Here is a 16,004-nt window from a genome sequence, read left to right as displayed (position 1 = left end):
CCCTGTGTGGTCTCGCATTCCACCACCCCTAGGGGGACTATTGACTAGCGACCTAGCCTCATACGTAAGGGCTCTGCTCTGGGGAGAAGTGATGAGAACCTGTGAATAATCACAGTAGCCCCAGAGTAACTTAAGGAGAGTTCCTGGACTGGACGTAGTTCCGTAGGCATTCATGAGATTAGTCAATGGGCCATCTGCTTTAATGGAGATAAGTCTGTTTTAACCGTGAGGTGCAGATTATGCTGCATAAAACCCCACGGAAGGCCAAAGAGGGCCCCAATGAAGGGATCCAGTGGTCAGGCCACACACCAGGAACCCCAGAGGAAGATGCAGCAGAGCAGGACTTCCTCCAATAGAAGTAGATGGGAAATGTAGTTGACTCTCCTCCTAAGAGTCATGATCCTGGACAGACCTTAGAGGCCCCTGAGAGTGACCATCATGAATAATTGCTCACCCCAAATCCCAGAGTTAGACTTGTGTTGGCAGTTTCGGTGACAATGGCTTCAGCATGACGAAAGAACCTGTTGAGCAGAGGGCTTCTTCTCCAGGGTCGGCTTTCAAGATCCGATGCACAGGTGCAACAGCTGGATGTAATTTAGGATGTTCCAAGCAGAAAATCAGCCAGGCTCTTGGTATCTCACCACTCTTTTGGACAGTGGCAGCGACCCACAGCAAGTGGACGATTCCGGCGGTAAACCGCAGGACGCAGCAGTGCACTGCCCTGAAAAGCGTTCCTGCATGGCAGGTCCGACCCAGCAGATGTGGGGAAGCATTAGGCTTCTTCATGAATCCCAGACTGGAACCTAGAGGCAAAACACCCAAATCGGGAAATGCGTGCACCACTGTACCTTGCCAGTATGACTAGGGAGGAGCTTTCAAACAGCTAGAGTCTACTAAAATAAACTCCATCGGGTTGGCAGAACTACTTCTTCCATAAAGCAGAAAAAAAGCAGCAGGAGAGAAAAGTAGAAACCAGGCAGGGCTTTAAATCCACTGCAAAAATGGGTTGACCAAATGCTATCCTACCTATCACTTGAGTGAATTGGTGGCAAAGTGTCAGATGACCAACCAGTAGGACTGCCACTCAGCCTAGATCCACCCTGACAGGAAGTGGGAGTGGAGAGCTTGGGGACTGTGAGCGATCATATGGAGCTGCTATGAGTGCTCACAAAGTTTTCACATGGTCACAACGGCCATTTTAAGGCCACCTCAGGATTGCTCTGAACGAAGGGACCCAAGATTTAAAAAAATGGCTTAGAGCAGGATTTACATTTTTTCTATTGGTGCCCAATGGCTATCAAAAAGGTACATTGGCCCCCCAATGCGTTAAAATGACTTGCACCCTTGGTGAAGTCAAAACTAACGTGTAGCTGCCACCACCTTACTCCCTAAAAACCTATGTAGGGTGATAGAATCGCCCATGAGGGATCCAGTACCGTATACCCAAGTAAAGTAAAAAGTGTTGCAATGGCAGGGAGACTGCAGGAGAAGTCCTTCTAATCACTGACAGAAGTGGGTGATCCAGAAAATTAAGGACGGGGAGCAAAACATCGATGGCTCCTAAAAAGTGGCACTAGAATCCACCAGAACAGGAATTCTTCCTATACCCTCACAAACAATAAAGATTCTATGTCTTAAGTTTGTCCGTTTCAGCCTGCTTTGCAAATATGCCATCTTCCTTTGCCCGCACCGGAGCAGCTTCAAATGGGCACCAAAGACAACTGTTTTTTTTTTCCCTGTTCATTGGGGGTGGAGGGGAAACAGAGCAGGTTTACACTTCAGCCCTCTCCCCGACAGGACCCCTTTGATCGCTCCGGTTCCTAATTAGTTTTAAAAGGTTGGTCGCCACACCCTTCAGATACAAGAAAGTTAGTTTACAGCCAGCATCTTAATGGTTATTGAAAACCTGGATACTGTTAGTGTAATTCAAGTGTGATCTGGTCCAGTTCCTTTACCTGCAATGACAGCTCAGTAGTGAAAGGAAACTGGATTAGAAGTACTTTACTTTGTATAGTGGATAGTCAGTACTAATTTGGTCCAAAATCTGTATGCTATGAAAATGAATAAATTTGGCTTTTTCTATCATTACATTTTTTAATAATATTTAGCCTGTTGGCATTTGCACTGCCAGGTTGTTTGGATATGGAGAAACGAGGGCTTCTTTTTAAAAAACTATTAATGCTTTCTCGCTTCAGATTAGCAAAAGACGAGATGAATAAGCAGGAGCTTCGACAGAGGGTGCGAATGGCAGATAATGAAGTGATGGATGCCTTTCGGAAAATTATGGCTGCACGGCAAAAGAAGAGAACGCCAACGAAGAAAGAAAAGGAACAAGCCTGGAAGACGTTGAAGGAAAGGGAGAGCATCCTGAAACTTCTAGATGGCTAGCAAGTTTGATGCAACTAGTAGCCCAGTATCTCTTTAGCCCCTGAATCAAACTTTACTGGTTCCTCCAGAAACTGCCATGACTTCATATACATGAGCCTGGATATTCACTCTGAATGCCCATCCGATGCCCAGTACACAGCTGGGCATGATGTGAGTGCATGAGGAGGCGATGGAATTAAGCACTGAAGTGGTATTTAACCTCCACAACCATCCATCTGCCACCATACGTCTGATGGTTACTCTTCCCTTTCCATGGTGCTGTTATATGTTTAACTTAAAGGATAGAGACTGAAACCATTTCATGTTTTTCTGCAGAAACAATGTCTCCTTGTGGTTTGTTATATTTGTCTTGTTGATAACATTGTTTGCTTGCAAGATACCATTTTAGGAGGTTTTCTTTGGTGTATAGAGGAAAATTGTCAATGCGATCTGGGGCCTGACAGGAAAGGCTCTGCAAGCGGCACAATCGAAGGATGTGTGTTCTGTGATCATCAGATCTACACGGAACTGAAACAAAGGAAAGATGCAGTGCCTTTTGTGCACCGTCTAGCAGGTGATTCCAAAATGTGATCGTCTGCATCCATTTGCAATCTTTTGTGGTGGTAAACGGCTTGGGAAGTTGAAGAAAACAAACTACCTTACAATTAGGACCCCGACCAAGAAGGTACAGTATTTCTTTTTCTGTTGCTCGAGCATAGTCTTCCTTCCAAGAGGTCGACATCTTGAGCTTTGTGTCTGGCATTTGCAAGAAATCGTCTATTATAATATGCTTGAATGTTAAGTTCCAGTTACTGTGTTATGTGGAGCAGCTCATTTATTTCTCTTTTGATTGTGTGGGGTGACAAAACTCCCTTTATTTATGGACATTATTCTTATATGCAACCCTTCTGTTTGTAGTAGACGGACGTTGACACTTTGGAAAAGTCTTGCTTTGAGTTGAAATGAAAACAAGGGATATCCTTTAGTTCATGTTCCAATTCTACTCCCATTTCGTCCAGATTTGTGATGAAGAACAGGGTGCGGATGTAAAGATTGCATTACAACTACTAGCAAATGTCACTTTGTTCCGTGTGTGCGTGCGTGCGTGCACCCGGGGATGGGTGCTCAGCCAGTCAGGTGCCTGGAACAGTGGGCGAGAATACACACATTCTGCCCGCTGCTCCAGCCCCAAGGTCCTTCCCTGGGTTGCGGGCGCCATCTTTAGTTATTTTGAGTTTATTTTTATTTTTTTGTGAGGAGGCAACAGTGAGTCTCTCTCTGTTGCCTTGCCACCCCCCACAACCAACCAAACATTTTCCCCACCTTCTCCCTCCCTCCCCCGCTTACCTGCTGGACCAGATATTTGTGCTCCTGTCCCAGTGCTCCTCCAGTCTCCTGACCAACATTTAAATGGAAAGGGGACTTAGTGCCGTTTCTCTATGTGGGTGGCCATTGTGTGTGTTTTTTATTTTCCTCCAGAGAATCTCCAGAGGGGAGGGGAAAAAAATAAAAAAAATAACATTTGCACCATGCATACACCCTGGAGTTTGAATGGCTTTCACCCTTGCTTTTGGGGGGTGGGCGATCCGACCGTGGCTCTCACTGGGATCCTTTAAAGCCATGCCCACCCCCACAACAGAGTGAAAGCCATATAGAACATAACGTCTCCTGCTAAGAGATTCAAAGGCCTGTGTATGCTTCTTTTCATTGTTCATTCTTTGGGCCTTTGTAGCACTAGTTAAGTTATTTTATAAAAAATGTCATCTTTGGTTTGTCCTAGTAGGTTTGTGTCCATAATTATTTCCGTGGCTGTGTTGTAATGTTTTTCTAAGAAGTTTGTTGTGCAAAGATTTTAAGCTTCTCCAAAGTACACAATCAAATGAAAAGCTGTGCTGGTTGCTTGCAAATCATGTCAGTGCAAAGCCCTCTTATGCTTATGCTCAGAACTAGATTTCTAGCCCTCCGTTGTATACTGTTGTAAATTGTCCGATTTTGAATGTGTGCCCGAATTGAAATTATACTGGAATCATTGTATTCTTTTCTGAACGATGATACAGGTTTCGAGTGCTTGGGCATTAATTGGACATGCTGGTCTTCAACCTTTGGCTGCACATTTCTGTGGCATCCACGTTTTATTTTTATAGGGAGATGTTCTCCTAGTAGCCTCGGTTGGCTGAAACTGCAGACGTACGGTGAACGGTTTCTGCATGTCTGTATACTTTCCTATTTAACATGGATAATTGCCAAATCCGTATGGTGAAGTGTTTTTTTTTAAGAAATATGCCTTTTTCTAATTAATTTAAAAACTATATATATATGTGTGTGTATCTGCAGCTGTCTGTTGGTTCCCCTTTATTCCTTTTTGTAGGTATGTATTCCTTGTTATCTCAAAGGAAACCACTTCCAAGCGTCACCACTCGAGGTGCGTCACATGGCTGATGGTCAAGAAGCTGTGGTTTGAGTGGTAGATCAGACTTACTTTGAATGCAGGCCATGGACCGTACTCACTTTCTGCAGTGTAGCTGATGTGCTGCCCTTGTGACCGGACATAGCTGCTGCTGGAATTCATCATGCGTAAACCAAGAGAAGGCAATGTTTGCAAAGATGGCGACAACCTGGTGTATTCCTATGGGATCGTATTTTGTAAAAGGTTTGTGTAGTGATTCGTGTTTTCGTAAAAAGATAACATTGCCATAATAAATTGCACATTTCTTTTGTTGATTTTCTTGAAGGTCATTTCTTTGGGCGGAAGTTCAGATATATCTTCTCCTCCAGCCGTTTCTCACATCAATAAATTGCAGGGTAAGGTAATTCAGTACAGCGCCCTTCCCCCGTAAAACAAAATATACAGTGAAAAACGATGTTGTGCTCTCTGCCTGCCAATGAATAGAGTGATGCTGTAGTCTATTAAACCGTGCATTAGTGATATTGATATACTGGATGCTTACCAGAGTCACCTATTGGGGCTCGCTCAGAATTATATCGGCCTAGTGCGATAGTGATTTGATCATAATGTAATATGGCGAAATGTGGAAGTAGGAATTTGATCCCAATTTTCCATTTTCCACAGTTTTCATTTTGGCTGCAGGTTGCATTGTGGATAGTCATTATGTATGGACTTGGGCTACGCACATTGAGGACCGAGGTATGAGAGATTGTGTGCATTCTAGCCAGAAGGAAGATCGGCATCGTTCACAAAGTCCCTGCTAGTGACCAATGTAGAGCTGGCTTGTGGGTAGGTGCTGTAAAGGCTGTTGGGAGAGCATGTGAGTAAAGGTGATTATGTACCCAGGTAGACCAAATTGTTATCGTGGGACTTGGCTGCATTCTAGTGGCAGATGTGTTGTGTGATATCTTCAAATAGCAGATGCTTGCAGATGTTGGCGGATCGGGGGTCTTGCCTTTGGGGGGAAACAGTTATCTTCCATCGAGATGTAGTGTGGTACATACCTGTGAGTCATGGCAAATTACTTGTTTTGTTGACTTGAGTGCAGTTCCTGTTCTGCGGTTCTACGAGAGGAGTTGGGACAGTTTTCTAAAGTCCAACTAAGGGCTTCATACAACCCTATCTAAGTCAATACAACACTCCACTATTAGTATAAGGCTGTACCAGCTGAGAACATTTGGTAGCATAGACCGAGCAGCCAAGCTTATTTTAGATTTTATTTACATACAAGTAAGCCAAGATAAATCTTCTGGAAGTAAGTAGTATAACGTATCATATAAACAAAATTATAAAAGCCAACTGGATACTGGGACATAATCCAAAGTGTGACCTTATTTAGAATTACAATCAGCAGTCCAGGTGAGTCAAACCAATAACACATTTAAAATGGCATTCAGCTATTCTTGGGGAGTTAAATTGCAGTTAGTTACTTTTAGATTACATTCAGTATTTCAAGGGTAGTAGGCTCAATTGGTTATAACATACAGTGTTATTCACTTTCAGAGTCACTTACTTGTAACTGGCGTTGGTAAGACTATCTCTTGCAACCTGTGTAACTTTTTTCTATCAAGAATGGATACAGTTACCAGACCAATGTCATTTTTAAGAACCTAGTTCAAAGGGAGTAGCTTAACTTGTATATTATCTAGAGGCCTAAAGCTTCTCAAGGATGGGTATGAATACAGTAAACTATTTTAGAAGTGCCCCTAGTGCAGTTTCGGGGATAGCACAACCCAGTACTGCAGTTTTAGAAGAGCAGCAGCTATTCAATGTCAGTCTAACCTGTTGGTACATAACCATTAACACTATTACTCCGCATGGGAATAGATAGTTTAACCAATTATACTTTTATGGGGTGTAGGATACAATTCTAAGGCAAGTATGAACTCTTATGACTATTTTAGAAGTGCTCTAAAGCACTTCAGGGAAAGCATAACCCAGTTATACACTTTTAGAAAGGTACAATGTATTTCAAGGTAATTAAGTAACCTAGTATACTTTTAAGAAGGGCACGCAGCAATGGTTGGTATTCACTTGACTGCACAAGGCAGATCAGGGAAAGCAAATCCCAATGGAACACTTTAAGAAGAACACACCGTTATTGAAGACATGCAAACCCTATTGGTAAGCTTTTACACTCATTCAGGTAAGAATAATAAAACCGTATCAACACTATTCAGAGCAAGTCAAGTAACTTAAATACTTTCTTAAGTACTTGATTCACCCACTCAGCCTCACAGGATTCACAAAGGCTTAATGTAAGTATTACCCAAGCCAAAACGGTGAAAAGAGCTTCTGGATTGATGCCTTCAGGATGCAGACGCACAGGACCCGGTCCCTGCATTCTTGGTCTGGAGAAGAAAGGAACAGACACTTGGTAAGTACTTGCAGCAGTAGTCGCCAAAGGAACCTTCCAGCAAAGGATTCTTCACAGTTTCTCGTGGTTCTGTGGATTTGATGCCTTTTCACAGGAGCCAGATTAAAAACGAATGTTGCTGGTCAGATTCTCTTCACTCTTCTGGTCCTGCACTCTGGTGAAGAGAATTCAGGGATTCAAATCTTATCTCTGGAGGTCCAGCAGGTGTCCACCAAAGTTTCAGTGGCATTTGGACTTCAGAAGACCATGCACTGCACTCAGGCTCAATGCCTTCCGAAAGGTCACAGCATATCGAGGGATAACTCGTTTGGCAGGTCTTGTGGATCTCATTCGGGACCCCCAGTCCGCTTGGAAGGAAGGGTTAGATCAGGCTCTGGTTACAGAGCGGGCTCCCTGGTTGCAGGAAATCTTTACAGCTGTCTTTCATCATCTTCCTCTTCGGATTTAGTTCCGTCGGTCGACTAGTCCGCAGCCTCCAGGATAAGAGTATTTATCAGGAACTACAGCACGGCTTCTGCCAACTCTCCCTGCAGTTAACAGAACGGGTGGTCTGGCTGTTCAACAAGGACAACCATCCCCCCATTGGGACTTGATTCCTTTCAGGCAAGGTGAAAGACAAAGGGCTGTGGCGTTTTCGACTCCTCCCTCCCTTCCTGCCTTCTCAGACACTCTGGAGCCTAAGTGTGGAATACAAAGCATTCCCTCCAACAACAAAACTTCCACTGAGGGTATTCCCTCCTAGAATGCCAGAAGACGACCTAGGAAACAACATGCAAACCAGAAATGGTGAAAAAAAGGAGCCCCCCATTCCCGCAGAATGGTGGCCCTACTGTGCATTACCGCAGCTGATTTGACAGCCTGCGGATAATGACTAAAAGTCATTAAAGTAGTTTCACCAGCCATACTGGTAAACTTGGAGTTGTAACAAAAATGTTACCAGGTAAGTAAGCAGGGGATACGTTGTATCCACCCAGCACTCCACATAAGGTGGGGGTGTTCTGGCTCACTATATACAATGTAAAGGGGATGGAAATCCCACTTTACTCCTTGGGAACAGTAGTTCCCCCGAGTACATTAAATAGAAGTAAAGGGAAGCCACTCCATTTAAAATGTTGTGTGCTGCCATAGTACTTTACAGTCGGTCCAAAGTTATAGGGAACTATAACTCCAATCACACATATGGAGAGACATAAAAAGGTCACCCATAAAAAGAGTAAAAGACTAGGTGAGAGGGGTGACAAGGGAAAGATGATCACAGTCCAGCAAAACGTCCTGGGGTTGACTCAGGGCAGGAAGATGCATTTCTGTGTATGCTCAGTATTTTCTTGGAGTGACTCATCAATTCCGCAGCCTACCTGTCTGGAGGTGAAATACACCGGAGAGGCGGCTTATGTATCGCATAGCTCTTTAGCAGAGGTACTCGCAAAATGCGGTGGTGGTCTCTGCTTGTGAGATTAACTGGTAGCACAGCTGTATTCAATAGCATGATGAGAGAGAAAATGGGGTTTTGTCTGCAAGTCACTTCTCCCTCCCCCCCTCCCCCGAGACATAGCACATAGATCGACGGCATGGGTGCTTCTCAAATCCAGTGAAATGTTACAAGGCTTAGATTAGATGGAAATAAGTCTCGTTTTCGTTAGAAAAAGAAGGTACAATGAAGAAAACATAAATGTCCATAGATGGGGACGTTTGAAAAAGTGACTCTTCGATAAAAGTTCTGACATCTGAAGATCTTTCACGTAGGCACTCCAAACTACAGTGACCGGTTCTAAAAGTTAGTTTAATTGGTATAAACAGCTGTGTTCTGTGGAACGACAGGGGAGCATGACAGAATAGAGTGCTGTTGTATCCTAGTCAACCCATCCTAGCCATGACGAGTAAAGGTTAGAATGTACCATTAAGTCCATTAAGTCCCACATTTTGGGTTGAGTGTTAATGTTAACCCAGGTAGATATGAGTGAAGCAAGGACTTGGTCAGTTACTTCCCTATGATGCAGCGGTTAGCGCTATTAGCACATGGCTCATTGCACTGGGTGACTTGTGGTTTTTCCATTAAAAAAGAAAAGTATGTTCCCTTTCAGTGGGTGTGCCCATCTGTAAAAGGGGAGATCAGCTTGACATTGTATGGCTGCCATGGTGACACACCAGGGGCTCGTAAGCAAGTCCATTCTCTCTCCCGGTTAGGTAACATTGTATGCAGTACCCTTTGGGTGCACTACGACAACCCTGACGACCTGGCAAAAGGACCCCAACCTTTTGGTATAAGTCTGTACTACACAGGTTGGTAGCGTGTTGAACAGCCAGGATTATCCCAAGAGGGGTCAATGTGAGCTGTAGGGGAGTTACACAGAGATTCAGTGACAAGTATTCAAATAAACTGTTACACACAAGCTTTCTTGATAAAACAGTTATTAATTTATTTACCAGTCAGTTAATGTAAGCCTTCTTCAGAAAGGAGCAAAATACAGCAACACACAAACACACTTAAAAAGTAAACACTCTTGGTTTTTTAAATCGGATTATACCAATTCGGGATGGCTCACACACTACCTACACCCTCAGATGACTTCAATTACTAGGGTGCTGTGGACATTAATATATCACTGTTTACATTTAGAATATTCTTCTGAGAAGTGTTAAAGAAAAGAGGGATTAGAATAAACCACGTATTCACACAATGATTCTTAAGCAGGTAAGTACTTTCAATAACCCCCCTAATGCAAGGTCAGTTAACCCTTTCCTGGATGGAAGGCAAAACACACAAGCAGAAGAGATGAGAGTCATTCAGGGAGCCCCGCCAGCTAAAGTTAGCAAATGTCAAGGTGAGCTGAAGCACTTCTTACAGGTAGGTAGAACGTATTGCACATGCAGATCCTGTTGTTCCTGGGCCTCAGTCGTGGGGACAAGAGGGAGGACATCTGGGTCTCCTGCACTACAATGGGACAGTCACTGATCGCAACTGGAAAACTTCAAACAAGTGGAACTTCGGTGTTTCAGCCCCTTGCGTCTACTGCAAATAGCAACACCGCGGTTCCTGGCTGTCGAGATGGGCTTTCCTTGCATCTGTGGTCATGCACTCTTTTAAGGGGGCTCGGGCTTGGTCAGTCCTGCTTCCTGGGAGTCCAGAGGACCTTCCTGGAGCTCTTGGCCATCTTAAAAGCAACGCACGCACTGGTTTTCCTCTCCCTGGCTATTCGGTCCAACAGCGACTGCAGTGGAAATTCAACCAGCTTCGAGAGGATGTCCAGGTGGCTTACTTTGGAGTTGATTGGTCCCATCAACTCTAAGGGAGAAGTCGTCATTGCAGGGGCTTCTCTGTCAATACGAATTGGGAGTTTCAGCACAGCAGCAGGGCTTCACTGGGCAAACAAATGGTCCAGGAGTTGCAGCAGGCGTCTTCTGCAAGTGCTTCTTCGGATTCCTTCGTCCAGTGGTCGACTCTACCTTCCAATCCAAAAAGCCTCGCCGGCCAATCCTCTAAGAGTGCATTCCTGTCTCCTAGGAGACTAAGCACAGGGAGTTTCGGGCACCTCCCTCGCTTCCTGCCAGCCAGACACCCTGGAGCTTCACGCGTGAATCCTGCCAAAGGCAAAATGAAAAAAGGGACCAAACCTGGTTTGGCGCATAGAGTAAATCTCAAGAAGGACCTTTCCACAAAGAAATGGTGAAAAAAGATGACCGGGGCCAATTTTGACAAAAATGGCATCCTTGGGTGCTTTACTGTAGCAGCGAGTGCAGCCCGCGGTAAATGCACACCACTGTAGTTCAAAGTAAACCACTGACACCAGCCATTCAGTGAGGAATGGGTAGCAAAACTGTTACGTGAGAAGCTAGACAAAGGGGATACTACGTAACCCCTCCAGCAAGCACCCTATTGTAAGATCGTGTGTCCTGGGTCTAGAAAGTTACAAAGGTAAGTGTTACGAAGACACTCTGGACAGCAGGTAATCCTTCAGGATAGGTATTTATTAGGATAACAAAATAGAAAGACCCCCTCCAACACAGAGGACCCCTCTTCACCAACAAGTAGCTTCAACTGACAAACTATAGAATTCTAAGAGAAACATAAACACATGCAGGCTCTGTGACCTCATCAGAACCTGAGGTAATAAGCATTCCATGGCATAACTTCTACATACAGCAATGTCTCCTAGTGAGGAACATCACAACAGTAAGTAAAGTCAATTTCACTTTACTGCTCTGGTAAACAAACATTTGGGAAATCTGAAAGACTTCCCTATGTCACTGCACTGAAGGTGTTGTGTGACACAATATAAAAGATGATGCATATGGAGTTTGTCAGACTCCACAACCAAAAGAAACACAGTGCACAAAATCCCATTAAAATACATACGGGAGTGGGGGAAAAAGTGTCTCAATCTGTCCAGGTTAAAAAAGAAGTCAAGTCCTCAAAATCCAGCAAAGTTGCTGGGGTCTCTAAGGTAGAGAGAATTAGCACATGTCTGAGAATGTTCTTTAACACCCCCCTTGATGGACTCTTATAGCAATGGAGGATGAGTGTGGGACCGTCGAAGAGGTAGATAGTGGTGGGATGAGGGTCAGCTGTTTAGGAACTTGGAGTATACTGGGGGATGCAGCCTGGTACTGAAGGGAGAACCCAGCCATTTAGAGGGTCGACGATCCCAGGTATACTGGGGGGCCTGTGCCTCTGAACCACACATACTGACTTGTGGAGTCCCACAGGGGCATGCCTCTCCCCTCTATTGTTTAATATTTATATCCTCCCTCTCTGTAATGATTTGGAACTTTTTCAGATTTTCTTTTGTAACTATGCAGATGATTTTCAATTGGTCCTTGACATCACTGGCAATCATGATACTAACCAAAGTTTGGTGGACATGGTGAATCAATTAATAAAAAAGTGGATGTCTACCAATTGGCTCTGCCTAAATGCATCAAAGACTGAGCTTATACTCTTTGGGCCCAGCCAGGCATTGACTAAACTGGACCAGGCGTACTCAGGCTTTAGGATTGATGGCAGTGACATAAAAGTCATGCAGAAAGTTAAAACTCTAGGTACGTACATGGAGAGTAGTTTAGATTGTGATGCTCACGTTACAGCTATCTCAAAGAGCACCAATTACCATCTCAAAGTGCTCAGACAGGTTGGCCCACTTGTCTCCATCGAAAACCGCACCAAACTTGTGCGAGCTGTCATTTTACCACATGTGGATTACTGTAACGCACTTCTATGTGGGGCTAGTAAAGCTGATCTCCATGATCTCCAGAAAGTACAAAACAAAGCCATCCGCATCATCTTTCGGATGAAAAACTCTGAACCGATTACTGCTGCCAGAATAGAACTACACTGGCCCCCTGTAGAGGCCCGTATTCGGTTTAAGCTACTTACCATGTGCCATAAATGCATTTATGGGATTGCACCTAGATACCTGAAAGATGTTATAAATGTCTACCAACCCACAAGAAGACTCAGATCAGCTGAAGATCTCTTATTAGCCCATCACCACTTGAAACAAACCCGTGGGCTTGGCAGAGCGTTTCATATCCAAGGCGCCAAGGCCTGGAATGCCTTGCCAGCTACTTTGCGTAAAACCGGGGACTTGCTTGCGTTTCGGAAACTTTTGAAGACTTACCTCTTCTACTAGTACATTTCTCTTCATTGTTAGCCGCTGTATTCTGTCTCGGCGCCTGGATGCCTACGGGCTTTGGGGTGGTATAAGAAAAATAACATAACATAACAGGATACGGACTGGCTGATACCTCCACGCTGGCTGCTAATGTTTGTGAATAGTATATGCATGCAAAGCTCAGAGACTGTATAGTGTGCATTTTGATAAATGTCCCATGGGTGAATCAGAAGCTGAGCCTGGTTGAATGATGTTGCTGGTAGGTGGCTACTGTGCTTGTATGTAACCTGAAGGCTTAGTTTGAACTTCCATGGTACTAAGTAAATGGCCATAGTTATGAATGAGAGGGAAGATGAAGTGACTTGCAGACAAAACCCTGATAGATACCTCATATATGTTATGTACTTCCCAGGTTCAGTGGGTTCTTTTAAGAGTGAAATGAACGCTAGCTACAGCTGTGTTCCGTATAATGACATAGGAGTTTGCCGGAATGGACTTCTGATTGATAATAGCATGAAGGCAAAAATTGATAACCTAATCAAAACCTCGAGCCAACATGAAAATGTTTTATAGTCGTATCCAAAAGTACAGGAGTAGGTTCTAAGAGGGAGATTAGCTAAACTTGCAGCTGTGTTACATAGTAAGATGCATAGTATGACAAACCAGAATGACCAAATGGAATGCTCAAATTTAAGTGACTTTCAGACAAAGCCTGGCACTATATTGTCTAATCTTTGGCAAAGATACTCTGCCTGCATTGGCTATTGGTGAAAATCAGTGTAGTTTGTAAGAAAGGCATGATATCAAAGCAAGACAGACACAAGTGATCACAGTTCAAGGGTGTTTATTAAACTGTAAAAATTGTTAAATAAACGCCTAATCTAAACCTAAATCTAAGATGGGAGCATGCTACGACCATCAAATAATAATACCGTCCAAGTGGAGTCTAGTTGGATAAAAAGAGCCTATACAAAAAACCTATTGCCAATCCTTACCGCTATGCTACATAAGAGTGGGGATAATGTTCACAAGAAAAGAAAGAAGTGTTCACAAAATGATGTCAGGATGTTATGGCCGGGTTCTCCCTTCCCTACGTTTTTAGCAAGGGACAAGGCGGGACACTCGAGCACATCACAGTCCTGAGCTTCTCTGGCATGAGCTTACAGTTTATTTTCTCAATATCTGAACTTCTGTGCCCAAGTCTCTTCTCATGCAAATTCACTTGCTTCAGGGGGCCTAATATGTCAAAACAAAAGGTCCTTCTGTTAACCTTCACATCGGGTGATTACCCTTCACCCTTGGATCTCCCTCAGCCGGGCTCTGATCCTTCTCTCACTCGTGAGCCCGATTGAGGGAGGCTAACATCAACCACTCACTGTGGACATCCCTCAGCTGGGCTCTGATCCTTCTCTCACTCATTAGCCTCCCTCAATTGGGCTCACATCAACCACTCACTGTGGACATCCCTCAGTTGGGCTCTGATCCTTCTCTCACTCGTTAGCCTCCCTCAATCGGGCTCACATCAACCACTTACTGTGGACATCCCTCCATCGGGTTCATACTTGTCGTCACAATGTTGTTCACTTAGCTTCTTCACAATTTGTCTCTTGGCATCCCTCAGTCGGGTTCACTACTGTCTTTCAATCACAATCTCCTTGTTGGTAATTTTTCTGGGTGCAGACCTTCCACATCACTTGCCAACTTTAAATAAAGACTTCCGAAGAGCGTTCATGTCTCGCTGGGTCACTCTTTTAGCCTATGGCAAGTGTGTGTTTATTCACAAAATCGCAGTTTGCAGAGCGTTCCCCTCTGCTGGGCGCAAACGCCTATTTCACAATGACCTCATTTGGGTTCACAAATCAGTCGTCAAAACTTCTGCAATGTGTCAAGAACTTTCAATTGTACAAGGGGTTTGCCTTGACAATTGTATGACCACCATGACCCCTCACGTCAGCCTTCCCTATGGCCTCTTGGTACTTGTAGTTTCTTTACCCTTTGAGTTCAACACAGTCTATTTGTTCAGAGGGATACCAGCCAGAGAGCTCCGAACAAGCACTTTATCTCTGGTACCAGGTTTGTTCACAAAAAGACCTTTATATCTTCTTCTTAATGTTTCCACTGCCACCTTGAGCCTAACACAGTCCGGTCCACTATCAGGTTTTTCTGACTCACTGGCTGTTTTGAACTTGTTGGTGTTTCTTTTGCTGTTGGAGTTAAGGATGGTACCACAATGGCAACCACATCTCCCTGCCCTGGCTATCAGTGCTGGAGAGTACCATGTACCGCAGACTTCCTTCACACCATTCGCCAGCTGTGATTCCCGGTCCTGTGTTTCTTTTGTTGGTGGCTTTGCGGGTCTGTGCTGAAAAGGGCAGGGTGCAACTTCCTCCTTGACGTCCTTTCAGGTCAGTTCTCCGTTTGATCTGCCGTCCTGGAATAGCTGCTTCTTTGGCCTTGCTCAAAGTGTGTTCTCGTGTTCCGCCTTCCTTCCCTATGGGGAAGGGAAAGGGCTGTCAGGTGTGTGTGGTTGTCATCAGTTGCCTGACTCTGCCTGACCCTTGTGTTGGTACATGTTGGGTAAATGGCTCTGCTCTTAGTCTGTTGTTCATGGTGTGAGAAAGTGGTGAGTTGGAAAAAAGGGGGGTGGGGTGAGAGAGTTTATAAATATCCTAGCTAGCTGGTTAGGCGTCTCGCATGCCAAAATTAAACTATTACAAAGGGAGATCTATGGCTGTGCTAAAGAATGGGATATGATTGCACTATCCACAAAAGCAACTAGTGGGTTATTTTTAGAATACTGGTCCATTGATGCGCCAAAACCGAAATATCAATTTGCTTTTCCTAATCAGTCAAAAGTCAGTCTGTATCTGAGGTAAAGTTTAATAGATGCGACACCATGCAGTTACTGGTTGCAAAGTTTGGCAGTGAGAGAAGTTTAAGACTATGCAGATTATGTGGGTGGGATAAGATTGAAACTGCTAAACATCTAATATGTGAATGTGAAAGTCTATGAAAACTGCGTACCAGAAGAGACTGAAACAATATGGCAATGACTTATGGAAGGAAATTATATGAATTTGATTTTTCATATGATGAGATTATTTAAGCAATTTTATATGAATTATCAGATAGTATTTATGTATATTTTAATGGAAAAAGGTAATGTTGTGGTGTTATGATGTGTGTTTGTATATGTAAAGTCACT

The 16,004-nt window shown here is 44.0% G+C and overlaps 1 protein-coding gene across 2 annotated transcripts in view; it reads left to right on the top strand.

Annotated features, from left to right (window-relative positions):
• Positions 1 to 5,088, top strand: part of TADA3 (transcriptional adaptor 3) — a 184,461-nt gene extending 179,373 nt beyond the window's left edge. The window contains exon 9 of one of the 2 annotated variants that reach the window (XM_069643254.1): positions 2,196 to 5,088. In XM_069643254.1, coding sequence (XP_069499355.1) covers positions 2,196 to 2,388 — 193 coding nt within the window. In that variant the 3' untranslated portion in view covers positions 2,389 to 5,088. The remainder of the gene's footprint in view (positions 1 to 2,195) is intronic. The other variant, XM_069643255.1, reaches the window with a different exon arrangement.
• Positions 5,089 to 16,004: the final 10,916 nt, after the last annotated feature.

This window comes from Ambystoma mexicanum, chromosome 2p (assembly GCF_040938575.1).
Source record: "Ambystoma mexicanum isolate Mex_15411 chromosome 2p, UKY_AmexF1_1, whole genome shotgun sequence".
NCBI classification, from domain to species: domain Eukaryota; kingdom Metazoa; phylum Chordata; class Amphibia; order Caudata; family Ambystomatidae; genus Ambystoma; species Ambystoma mexicanum.
Note: the sequence above shows the minus strand (reverse complement) of the source record. Positions and strands in the feature narration are given on the sequence as shown.